General features: G+C 44.1%; 1 protein-coding gene across 1 annotated transcript; it reads left to right on the forward strand.

Annotated features, from left to right (window-relative positions):
• The first annotated feature begins 9310 nt into the window (after positions 1–9310).
• Positions 9311–10619, forward strand: LOC133892925 (zinc finger protein STAMENLESS 1-like). The gene has a single exon (XM_062333917.1). The coding sequence runs from the start codon at positions 9769–9771 to the stop codon at positions 10300–10302; it is 534 nt and encodes a 177-aa protein (XP_062189901.1). The 5' UTR covers positions 9311–9768; the 3' UTR covers positions 10303–10619.
• Positions 10620–13925: the final 3306 nt, after the last annotated feature.

Below are 13925 nucleotides of genomic sequence, written 5' to 3' on the forward strand. Positions count from 1 at the left end.
GGAGATGGCGGTGACCTCGGGGATGATTGGGAGAAGGAGGTGAGGAGGAATGGGTGACGGGCGTGGCGGAACTTAATAGAAATCGGAGGTTAGGGTTCTCGCACCCGTTATTTATAAACATATCATTAGTGGCGAGTGAATTTACAACCCTTCACTAATGATCAGGTCACAGTGACGAGTGGATTTACCACCCCGTCACTAGGACTTGGTAATTAGTGATGGGTGGTAAATTCTCCCATCACTAATGACCTCTTTAGTGATGCATGACATTATCACCCGTCACTAATGTGATCATACCTCTGTTTACACGTATACTGGCTGCATCCTGAAGCAAAGTAAGGATTTGGCAGCAGGATAATCTGATGATGAGAAAAATATACTCAATTAGTTGTCTCACTTGCATTCTCAATTTAACACACTTTTCTAATTAACTAACCTTTTCATTAATTTAGGATAAGTAAGTTCATCACTACAAAAGAAGGTTTGGATTACACAAACCCATCCGGACTATAGAATAAGGGTGATAAATCTAAATTGCTAAATTCATATTACCACCATAAACCTAGGTAAGTAATGGACTACGATTCGTCCATCTCCTCATCCTCCTCCTCCTCCTCATCGGTCATATCGGAGTCGCTGCCCATCTCCTCCTCCTCCTTCCCCTCCTCATTGGTGTCAGAGTCGCCGCCCATCTCCTCATCCACTACCTCCTCCTCCTCGCCATCGTTGGTTTCGGAGTCGCTGCCCATCTCCACCTCCTCCTCCAAGAGGTATGCAATGGTGTCACACCCAGTTTTAATGGATAAAACCAGATGCGGCTTATGTGTGCTCAGGATGTTCAACACACATAAGGACGTCACAGGTAAAGTAACAAAAGCAATACTTTTATAGAATAAACGTTAAACTTTTACAGCAATTGTCATATATTGTCTTCTATGAAGATATCTGCAGTGAAACAGAAGTACTGGTGCCCAACAACACCGTAGGCAACTGACCGGGAGACACACGCCTAGAACATCACAACCTCGTCTTGATAATCTTCAACATCTTCACTCACTGAGCAGCACCACACATGTCTCATGCATAGAGAAAATAGCAAGTGTGAGCACATGACGCGCTCAGCAAGTGTGGAAAATATATGACATGCAAGGTTGATTAAATGAATAGGCTATAACAGGTAAATTTGCATAAATGCCAACTATGCTATCGTAAGAGTTATATAAGCATCCTATTTAACTATATGATTCATCACTAGACTTCCAACTCCTAGAAAAATCTCCACATATTTCCCAACTACTTGAATTCCACATCAGGTTCCTAAACCAACCGACTTGATACCCACCACAGGTAACCCACATTTACCCTTCACAGGTAACCAACCAAAACAACTAAACCAAACCAACTAATCATGTGAGCATCTAAGTCTCTCATGACCGTGAGCACGGCTGATATATCATATTGTACACTCTGTAGAGGTTGTCTAGCTTTCTCTACAAGTTGTGATTTTCTTGTTGCCGTGTTGTGCAAACACTTAATACACGCCAGTGGTGTGGCACTAGGAGATGACTACAAGGCTGTTACAAAGCACCCTCCCAACAAGAATAAGCCTGCTAAGGTTTCACTGCCGTCAAAGTGGAGTCACACTACCCAAAAGCCCCCTCATGCACCTTGTAACTCTAGAAAGAATCACTCTTCCCTTCCACTACACCACTAGTGGCTCATTCTATACTGAGGATCCGCAAATTACTAAGCCAGGCCATACCCATATGAGCCTCGTGGATATACGATAATCCTTAGGTTGTCACTCCATAAACCGGTCCTTAGGACACCGAGCAAACACTACCACCCACCAAAGTGTTTCACACACTTGTGCCTCACGCACCATCATAAACCAACCTTCTGCTCAACATCCCTAAGTTCCATGTTGCCACACAAGTTACCATAATTTTCTAACTCATAGTTGCATAGTTCATAAGTCAAGATTATGACACTTCCCAGTATCCCAAAAGCATGGCTAAGAAATCTACCCACCAAAGATACCTAACCATAAACCATCTAGGTTCCAAGGGATGATAAGGGAAAATCTAGGGAAACCCTAACATAGGTGACTACCCATCATATTGACAGACACTGCATGCGATTTTATAAAATATTTTAAATCATAGGTTCAAGATGATCAAGGACACTTGCCTTTTACCCAATGTTGCTTAGTGTTGTTGAAATCTTGATCTTGAAGTCCCTCGAACTGCTCTGGAACATTATCGACTAATCGCGAGAACTACCGACAAATAACAAAAAGGAAAACACTAAGAACAACATATCAAACATCATTAAAACACTTTACAAACACTATGATTGGATAGGTATGATTTTAGAAACATCTAGACACAAGAATCGCCTAAACCGGAGTTAGAATAAAAAAGAACAAACTTTTGGAAAATGGATTAGGTTGAAAAGGAAAGGCTAGTTTACTGGAGTTGTCTTCCTATGGAAAAAGACTTTATTGCATAATCACTATGTCAGGCTTGACAACATCATTGTGCAAGATTCAAGAAGTGTAGAGTAGATTAGACTTCGCTAACTAGGCGAAGGAGAATGATGTGGTGCTGACTTGATATGCTATGCAAGTACCGTCTTGGATTAAAGAAGGGATATGCTGAGATCTAGTCTCGACCACCCATGATGGATCAAATGGCCAGAAGTTGCGCTTCTAGGTTAAGGATACTACCAATGACTCTATGTAGTGGCGGTGGTTCAGGTTTTGTCGGAGATGGCGATCGGGCACGTAGCCACTGACATCGATGTCGGGTTTCGATGACGTTTCAATGAAACGAGGGAAGCATGGTGTAGAACATGGAAAGAAAAACTTAGTGGTATGGTTTGTTTTGGAAGGGGTCATCCGAGGTAGCGGCAAAACAGCGATGACTGTTGCTAGGTTTGGTGGTGACCATGAACAGATGCAGCAATGAAGACGCTCGCGTTCCAAGAGATTAGCTACAAAAGTTGAGAAACCGTTTGAACATAGAAGTTCATATTTCCTAGGAACACAATGCTACGGGATGGGTTTTGGTAGATCATCCCCTGAGAGGAAGAATGATCAGCGGAGATGAGATGGGTGACGGTTGCGACATGCTGTGGCTAGGGTCACGTCGCGTTTTGGTCGTGTCGCTGCACAAATTGGGATGGGCTCCTAGGGTCACGTAGAAGACTCGATGGGACACGTTGTATGCATACAACTTTCGGATTTATGGGGAACGCGAATGCAAATCGGGTGCGCCCGTAAAACGTGTCCAGAAGCCGGACAACGAGCATGTTGACCTTGATTCTGGTTGTTTGGCTACTCTACTGGCCGACCTGGTTGGTGAGGGCATGGCAATTTGACCTCTGGTCAGCATGGAACGTCAATGCCAATCGGTGATGGCATGGCTGTCTGTGACGGTGATGAACATGATTGCGTAGATCAGGCTTTGGCTAGGGCTAGGACTTGGCTAGGGATTTAGTATGACGATAAAACAGTACTACGGAATGAGAAGAAATGGTCCTCACCTTTCTTAGATGGTCGAGGAAGGATTATCCGCGGAGAAGACGACGTAGCGCATCATGGGCGATGGCGGATCCTGCGAATGGCGGCGCATGGACAGGGTAGCAGTGGCGTCTAGGGCTCAGGGGTATGGAATATGGATAGGAGAGGGCGTGCAACTCCTATTTATAGGGCTAGGGGCGACTGGTTGAGGTGGAGTCGAAGCCAGACACGAATCATATTCGAGCTCGAGTCAGTTAGGATTTCCTTTCACAGCTCTCTATTCCGAGGATGATATCTCCATGGTACGGACTCCAAATTGGATGTTTCTAGACTCTAAATTATATCACTCGAAAAGATATACAACTTTAGTATTAATTGGATCTTCTAAAAACACTATCTTGACTATAAAAAATGCACCACAAAATAAATTATTTGAACTCAGATTTATCTGTGCAGCACTGATTTTGGGGGCCGTAACTCCTAGTTCCATTGTCCAAAAGGGACTTCCTTAGGTTCAAATCGAAGCTCTCGATGAGAGTTACAACTTTGGTATTGTCAAGATTTGCATTTGAGGCCGTTTTGAACTCCAAAACTTCATAGGAAGATGAGGTTGTCTAGGACTCTGCGAAAATTTGCAGATTTTGTGAATCCTTTGTGTTGGGCCTTCTAGATGACTTTTGTTTTGGCCAAGAGCTTGGGTTTGGATAGGATTGAGTCTAATGGCACCTTAGGCATATCTAGGGTTTTAGAAAAGAAAGTTTTGCAGAGAAATCTAAATTGGATTTTAATTTGAATTGAGCTTGGAGTGAATTTAAGAGAAATGAAAAATGAGGTTGAAGAAGAATAGGAGTAGATAAGGAATTTGAATTTGGATTTTGGTAGAATTTGAGAAAGATGAGAATTGGCTTTAAGCAAGGATTTGGATAAGATTTGAATTAAACTAGAGAAGGATCAGATATGATCAAGGATTGAATAGATGATGAATTCAAAGATTTTGAATTTCAACTATTAAGATCCTTAACTAGTTTATTAAAGAGTTTTTAAAAGCCTTTTCAAAATCTTTTTCACTCAAAACACCAAAGAGAAAGAAAAGAAAAGAAAAACTCTAATGCATTTACCTGGCTCTTAACAAAACTCAGCATGCAATGCACACAGAATAATAACCTATTTTGATTGATTTTTTATGATAGATTTTAAACCTATTCTACTGGTGAAGATATTCAATAATCTTGAAATTTTTTAGAAACTTGAGAAATCTGAAAAATCAGGGTGTGACAAATGGCCTTGTCACTGACGATGGCCTCCGCTTCGCTGATGAGTTCCACCTCATGGACGGCGCGAGCGATTGCCTCATCACTGGCAATCTCTTTCTCCTTCTCATACTCCTCCTCTGCCTCCACCTTTAAGAGGTCGCAATCGATGTATTTGTCGTCGGGGGCTGGCACCAAGGACGATGATGTCAGGTCCTTATCGTTGGCGGCCATAGATGGCACTGGATTAGAGGAGCAGGGCGGTGGGTGCGACGGCGAGGAGGAAGCTTAGGATGTGTAAATCAGAGACTAGGGTTCATAGGCCCATTATTTATAAAACATATAATTGGTGACGGGTTATAGATTCGACTCGTCACTAATGACCGGGTCTCTCCGTCCTGGGATTCGATCATTAGTGACGGGTCGTAAATTAACCCGTCACTATCTATATCTTTACTGACACGTGAAGTTCTCACCCGTCACTAATGTGCTCATCCATCTAAGGGACTTACCTATATACTGGCTGCATCCTAAAGCAAAGTCAGGATTTGGCAGTTGTCTTCCCCTACAAACATATCACAAATTTGAAGTTACATTGAAATTCATACTTAACTGAATATTACAAAGTTGAGGATACATTGGAATTCAGACTTAACTGAATATTACAAATATTACAAATTTGAGGTTACATTGATTCATGTATCCTTTGACATGTTGCAGCCATTTTCGTGCTTTCTTCACATGGATCCCTTCGTTATGGTTGGAACGTAGGTATGAAATCTTCTCATTTTGTGCAACTTGTGGCATGATTGTAGTAGCAAAAGGGGGGATTTCATCAAATTTATTGTACTCATCCTCATTAACCACGTTTTCAACTCCGATGATCCGTCTTTTCCCTGCGAGGACAATTAACATCCAAATATGATACATGTTATCTATGGCAAAAGATCCTAACTAATTTCTAATAGGCAAAGATAGGTCATAATCCCATTCGAGGATATGTGACCCGAGTAGGTTTTCATGCTCCCCGCTATTTTCCAAATGCACGTCTCGATAACGAGCCGAGAGGGTGTGTATCTGGAGAACAACAGGGAGATGCCAGTGGAATTCTCTCTAGAACCAAACAAGAGCACAGAAACCTACTACTCGGGCCACATATCCTCGAACTGTCCAAAGTACGCGAATAATTCGGGAGCATCTTCTTATAAATATGATGAGTTGCCAAGTCATATTTATAAGCAAACACCCCCGAATGGGAGATGTAGGTTACGCATGTACACTAATTAAGGGGGACAATCCACATATATCAAAATTTGGGAGAAAGATCAAAATTGTTGATTCCAACTAAAACCCTAGAATCCACCATGCATATATGAGCAAGAGGAGGAGGAGAGGGAGGACGCAAACCTTCAAAGGCTAGGGACAAACACCAACTTCAAATCACCTAGATTTGATTTGGCCTCAACAGAATCGCCAAAAAAATCGCCCCTTTGCTGAGCAGCCGCGGCGGACAGACACTATCTGGTCGTGCTACTCGGTGAATAAAATAACAGTAAACATCACTCATTAGTGACGGGTTATAAGGACACCCATCACTAATGAGTGAGTCATTAGTGACTGGTCTCATAACAACCTGTCACTAATGAGTGACCTCGGTAAGGAGCCACCAAGGCTACATTTAGTGATAGGTTATAAAAACACCCGTCACTAATAACTTAATATTAGTGACGGGTTATGAGGACATCTGTCACTAATTATTTAACATTAATTATAGGTGATAAGGATACCCGACACTAATGGCACATGCAGAGGTCGACTTCTACAAACAACAGAAGTACATGTATGCAAACATAGAGTACTTTAATATCCCATTCAATAGAATAGAACTGAACTTCAATGGACGACATCCTAATGCAATGTCATGATTTGGCAGCCATTTTCACATTCAAAAACATAGATATACATCAGAAACTTGAATTTAACTCAAGTCACTCATACAATATAGTTTTGCATACTACTTATGCAAATACCCATACATCATTAACACTTGAGCATTTGCTGGAGCACATAACCTCTGATATTTAACACAGTTGGAATCTACAAGTACTTCATCGATATACATTAGCGCATGAATTAGTACACTCTTTTTCGCTTGGCATGGATGACCCGATGCTTTACCATAGACAGTAAACAAGGTTTTATTAGCTGATTCATTTCCACTTAAATGAAACCTTATATCAACCTCAAAGTTTCCTTCAGCAGTGAAGTCCACTTCGGGGCCATAAAAGCATAACCCAAGATGCTCTATGGCTCGATCTAAGATAGCATGAAAGCTAATTGCCGCAAAGGTGTACCAAAAATAATACATGCTAACAATCATGTATATCAAAACAACCGGATTACATATTACTGTACCATATCATATTTATTGAACTCAGCAAGCCTCTCACTGATCGAAGCCAAATCCTCTTCGCCCTCCTCAAGCACTTTTATTCAAAAAGCGTTGTAGTCAGGCAAAAAAAAAAACCCATACTCCTCAAGCACTTTCATGCATCCTTCAATGGCGATTTTTTCGGAATGCAACGAAATCACTAATACCTTGCCATAGACCCTAATAGTGATATCCCCACTACTTTATACCCTTGAACTTATGTCAAAAGAGATAGATAACTTCACAAAATTCTGTGGATTGCACCAAAGGTACAATACCACCTATCACAGGGATTACCTCTTTAAGCCATAGGATCAGTTTCAACACCTACATGATAGGATGATATGAATTGAGCCTAATGTACTATAAATTTGATTAAATTATTGTGTCCTAATGAGTGTTACTATGAGCCTAACAACGAGGGAGAAAAAGAAAATATGTTACTATGATCCGTCTCCATCGTGGTTGGTGGGGGAGCGCCTGGAGAGTAGTGTACGCCTAGTGCGTGAGCCGATGGAGGAGTTGTTGGGATCCATCTAAATCCTCCACGGCGACAGCAACGGCCCCCGCCACTACCTTGATCCATCGCCCTAACCCTAGCGGGTAGAGGGGGCCGGTGGCGTACGACAGGCTGTGGTGGAGGGGGGAGGATGGCGGCAACATCGACGGCGAGGTGCAAACGGCGGCGGCGGTAGGAGGAGGAGTGAGCGTACGTGAGCGGAGATGAGAGTAGTCGAGAGAGAGAAATGGGCAAATAAGATTTGTCGAGCAGATAGGAGTGACAGAAATTAGTGATGGGTTATAAGGATACCCGTCACTAATGAGTCAGTTATTAGTGATGGTAACAACTACAACCCGTCACTAATCACTTCAATATTAGTGATGGGTCTCATAACGACCCGTCACTAATGAGTAGGCTATATTTAGTGATGTGTGCCCCATATACCCCTCACAAATGACTGAATTATTAGTGATGAACATTAATGTGACACATCACTAATATCTTTAGTGATGGGCCGTTCGCTCGCCATCACTAATGAACCCTCATTAATGACGGGTCATGGCTGGGTCCCGATCTGAGCCACATATTAGTGATAGGTCGGCACTGGACCTATCACTAATAATGTACTAGTGACGGGTACTAAGGAGTCGTGACTAATGACGTGTCTCCTTTGATGGTTTCTTATGTAGCGCCCACAGTTGCTGCCACCCAATCCCATTCCTCACCCCACCACCCCATCGGCGCCTCCCTTGTCCGCTTGCCACTGCTACCGTTGTATATCTCACTTCTGCCACCCTGAGCACTGTCATTGCCTCAATCCGTTTTCTCCCACTACCACCATCATCCACCATTGAATCTCCACCTCCTGTGACCTCGCTCTATAGCTGAGGCAGGCAAACCCCAGCCCAACCCTCACCCCGACCCCTAACCCTAACACAATTAGAGCATATGTATGGTTGAAATCAACCAAAGAATTTTATATTTCAGTTGACCAGTTAATGAAAAGACCAAATCCGTTTATAAGATGCTCTCAGGAGAGATCAGAATGTTTGGCATGGGTGTTTTTATTGGCCCGATCGGGGTAAAATGTTTTTACCGTTTTATAGGTTCTCTGCCATACATAGTACGTGATTTTTTTTTCCTTGTACACAATGTAGAAATTATATGGTATATCGTGTAAGGGTTAGTTACGAATGGATTTAAAGTTGTATTAGTAGTATATGATAAGATCGAGTTAGTGTCGTACTTATATATGTAACTCGATCTTTTTATAAATATAAGAAGAAAGTTATTGTTGTAACCATAATAACATAACGACAAACGCGTAGCGTCCAGGTGGTTTGACAAGGACCCTGGCAGTCGGTGTCGTAGTTATAAAGAGGATCATCTGTAATCAATGTCCTAAGAATATATGCTTTGGTTTAACCTCATCATCAAATATCGTATTTCCGTTGCGGTATGTGATATCTCGTATGCAACTGCTTGGTAAATCATTGCTTCCGCGCGGCTTATTTCTTACACACAACCAATCTACCTTCCTGTGTTTTGAACAGCAGAGCTACTGCCTTTTCTTTCAGAAAAAGACTAGTGCATTCGTTGTCCGAGGCAAAAGACAGATGCCCGTTTCAGACATTAGCGAAACAGCAGTTATAAAGAGAGAATAATACACAATGCTTTTGTTAGCTCTATATATGTACTTGCCTTATCGATCTTGCTATTGCAATTTCGTCTCCTTGCTATTACTGCTCATCACTCACCTCAAACGTACTACTCTCAAGTCTCAACCGAGCGCTAGCGATGGTCCTCCCCCATTCGTCCTAGCTCCTCCCATTTCTGGACAGAATCGCCGCCGCCGCCGCCTCCAATTTTAGCAAAGCCTTGCTCGATTGGCCAGGGACTGACAAGAGGGTGCTGATAGTTTTTTTCCTCTCTTTCTTTTTTGAATCAGAGCTCACATGCAGTTTATTTACCACTAGTCCACTACTACTAGTAGTATAGACAGCTACTAGGCTGGGCAGTGGTACTTGGAATAGCTGGTGGCAGCAAGTACAATTGCATTTGAATGGAGCATGAGCCATCGCCGGCGGCAGTGGTGGACCTATCGCTGGCCCTGGCGCCGGCGGGATCCCGCGAGGAGTTGGACGAGGTGGCGGCGCCGACAGCGCGCGTGGGCGGGAAGGAGGTACGGCTGTTCCCGTGCCTCTTCTGCAACAAGAAATTCCTCAAGTCACAGGCGCTGGGCGGGCACCAGAACGCGCACAAGAAGGAGCGCGCCTCCGGCTGGAACCCCTACGTCTACGGCCACCACTATGCCGCGGCGCCGACAGAGGCCCCCGGCGGCGGTGCCGCTGCCATGTCCCTCCTGATGACCTCGCACGGCGGCGGCACGCTCGAGAGGCTGGACGACGGCAGGCCGCTCTTCGCGGGGCACGTGCTGCTCCCGGAGGCGGCTGACCCATCCGCCCGGCGCGACGACACGGTTTGCATGCTCAACTGGAGAAACATCTCCTGCGCCTCTGCTCCGCTGGAGAGCAGCAACACTAACAACGATCCCTCCGGCGCCGGCGAGGGGCTGGACCTCGAGCTGCGACTCTAGATCCAGGACCTCCTTCCTTGGGGAAAGACCGAAAGAGCCTGACATGCATCTTATGATTTATGAATTGAATTGCATGCGGGTCATCAGATTCATCACTCATCATTCATCTTGGCTCGATGTCTCGCTTTATCCTGCTCTAATATCTCTCTAGTTTGCCCCTGATTAAGCATGACATGGATGGTTGTTATTTGCTTTAAGGATAATTTGATTGTGAATGCATGCATGTGGAATTAATTGTTTGTTGGTCGCGGATCCAGACTAAATATTTAGAGGATCTATTCTTCTTTCTTTTAAAACTTTTCTTTTTTGTCCTCTTCCTCCTCTCCTCTTTTTTTATCTTCCTTCCTCTTCTATATTATTTATTGGTAGCGGATTCAGACTAAATATTTAGAGGATCTATTCTTCTTTCTTTTTAAACTTATCTTTTTCGTCTTCTTTCTCCTTCTCATCCTCTTCTCTTATCTTTCTTTCTCTTCTATATTAAAAAATTATAAAAGAGATTTAAAGAGCTCTCAAATGTTTTCGAGGTAGGAGGCTGAAGCCCTCCAAGTCAAGTGGATCCCCCGTTGAGTACAGCGATACCCAGGTTTTCTTGGCTCGTGGTGCTTCAGCTCGTCAACGTGAGTATATATGTTGTAATGTTCATATCAATGAATGAAAACTTGGTTCCGTAAATATGTATTTTTTATATGAATGAATGAGACGGCAGTGCATTAGTTTAAGTACTGTCAGTTGTTAGTGATTCCTTGTTCATCATAGCTTATATTTTCTGTTGCTGAGAAAGGAAGACTTTGCAGTTCTAGCAGTAGGCACGGATATGAAAGCTATATCTATTATTGGTTCCAGTAAAAAACACTATTTTTGTCATCTCCATTGCACAGTTTATGAAATAAATTGAATGCACGTAGATTTTTTTAACCATTTATAAGACTAACCTATTGAAAAAATATTGGAAACGCCGTATTTAACAAAGAAACAGAAATTAATAATATTGGACCACGCATACACATGTTCCTCCTACGTGATGTACTAAATAAAGGACAATGAAAATATTCGGATAACTAGGCTTTTAGTTTCTTCGTTGGACAAATACCCGAGAAGTCCTCAGCGCAAAAAGACAAACAGTATGAAAAGGACAGATGAACGACATCGTACTGTATATGAGGTTGGTTTGTATGCACAGTGATGAACAGAACATTCCGTACGATTGAATGCGACAAAAATTAAAGGCGGTCGCTAGATAGCTAAGCTACGTTGGTTCTCAAGTATTCGCAAGGATTGAGCTGCTGTAGCACTAACTAATTGGTCCCTCCTCACGTCGAAAGTAGTACTGTAAATCTAAATATCATTTCAGAGGATATCGATATGATCTTTAATATAATATTTAAGTTAATATTAGTGTATATGATTTATAAATTGTCGATTTTACTAATATATGAATGAAGTAGTAGATATTTTCTGTAGCCGAATCACATATCACATATAAAATTTTTATATATATTCAGCTATTAGGATAATAATCTTATATTACGTTTATCTTATATTAATCTTCAAGACTGTTTATAAAGAGGTCTTAACTCGTCTAGATAGATCTAAACCTAGTCGAGTACTCTTTACGTGTAGTCTCAGATGATTATTGATGTAGATCGGAAGTACAAAAGGCTCGAGAGCTTAAGGCTTTTATTGTTAATGATATGCTGTTGGTGACATGGGAACCAGGGGTTCCCGAGTCCCGAGGTTAGGACAGCAGAATGTCACGTGGCGTCATCCCTCGAGGACTACCTCCCCGAGGCCCAAGAAGACCCAGTTCCGGGAGGGGTGCTCGGGGCCATGAACAGTGGTCCCCGAGTACCCAAGTTCCCAGAGGACTCGAGAAGGCAGTTCCGGGAGAGGGCGCTCGGGGCCATGAACAGTGGCCCCCGAGGACCCGAGTTCTCCGAGGGCCCGAGAAGACAGTTCCGGGAGAGGGCGCTCGGGGCCATGAACAGTGGTCCCCGAGCGCCCGAGTTCCCTGAGGACCCGAGAAGACAGTTCCGGGAGAGGGCGCTCGGGGCTATGAACAGTAGTCCCCGAGCACCCATAGTTCTTCGAGGACCCGAGAAGCCCCTTGCCGGTGGACCCCATAAGGGCTCAGCAGTGAGGTGTCAATTGGTGAGATGCCCGATGCTGCATTTAAGAGGGAGCATGACCTGTCACTTCCAACTACTCCCCCCACGCCTGCTGTCAGTCCCTGCCACCGCCTGGCAGGGAGGCGTGGGGACATTTAATACGACGGGTCCCATCGCGTGTCATCCGGCGCGGCTTGGAGATATCGTCGCTGGGCTCGAAGCATATTGCCTGTCGCCCTACCGTGTCAGGCCTGCTCTGACCGGGCAGGCACGCAGGGTTGCTCGGTGGGCCCCCCCTGCTGCATCCGCTGAAAGGTGGCATGATGACGACAGGACCGGACGGGGACACGTTTTCAACCCCCGTAAGATCAAACTGCAGCCCCATGATGGTTGCTTTCCATTTATGGCTCATGGGGACTTGTGCCCTCCTTTCTGGGCACGCTAAGCCTCCCCGACGGTATAAAAGGGGGAGGTGCACCCCAAAGACAAAAACAAGCTGGAGAAGTTTTAGAGGTCGAACGGACTCAGACAAGTTCAATGGACGTCTTAGAAGACCGAAGCTGAAGCTCAAGCACAAGTCTGAGGAGCCGAGACCGAAGCTCTAGACTTAGAAAAAAAAACTTTGTAATGCAAGAGATCCAGAGAAAGGCATTCCCAGAGCATTTATAGTATACACATAGGAGTAGGGTATTACGCTCCGTGCGGTCCGAACCTGTCTAAAATCCCTCGAGCATTTATTCCCACTAGCATTCGATCATCCGTCCCGCCTACATCTCATTTACTCTCATTAATTCACGTACGATGTAGATTCAGAATCATCCCCCGGCCGAATCTCAAAGGGGGTCCCTCAGGATCCTCGCTTGAGGAGTTCATCCTCCGACATATGCCCTAGAGGCGACCGTGCATGCAGATTGGATATGCGAATGAGATTTAATATGATTGAATGTCCATTAGGGTTTAGAGTCATGATGAGTTTTAATATGATTAAAGACCTATTAGCATACTCTATATAAGAGGAGGTAGGAGCCGTGGATGCAAGAGTTGATTTCACCACCAAAACCTTAGCTACCACCTCTTTTGGAACTCCCTGTGAAACCCTAGTCGGGAGCGCGGTGCTAGCACACAGGCGTACAATATTCCATCCATGTACGTGGGGATATCGTAGAGGCACTACTGTGATTGCTGCGGTGCTGATCGACGACAAGGACACTAGGACAGGTTCTACTACTTCCTCATCGCGATCGAGGATGTGGTCGAGGCTTCCTGTTTGTGGTCGATGAGGTGGTCGATGTGATCGACTACTTCCTCTATGTGACCGCGAAGCTGGTCGAGGATGTGGTGCTCATGGTTGGGACTAGTCGAGGAACTGGTCGAGAAGCATGACCACCTGCTCAGAGCTGGTCGAGGAGCATGACCACCTACATGGGGTTGGTCATAGATCTGATCGAGAAACTGCTTGAGGAGTTTGACACGCACGACGTTGGATCGATTTACTCCAACTCTTCTTCTACTGCA

The sequence above is a fragment of the Phragmites australis genome, chromosome 15 (assembly GCF_958298935.1).
Source record: "Phragmites australis chromosome 15, lpPhrAust1.1, whole genome shotgun sequence".
In the NCBI taxonomy this organism is placed as follows: Eukaryota; Viridiplantae; Streptophyta; class Magnoliopsida; order Poales; family Poaceae; genus Phragmites; species Phragmites australis.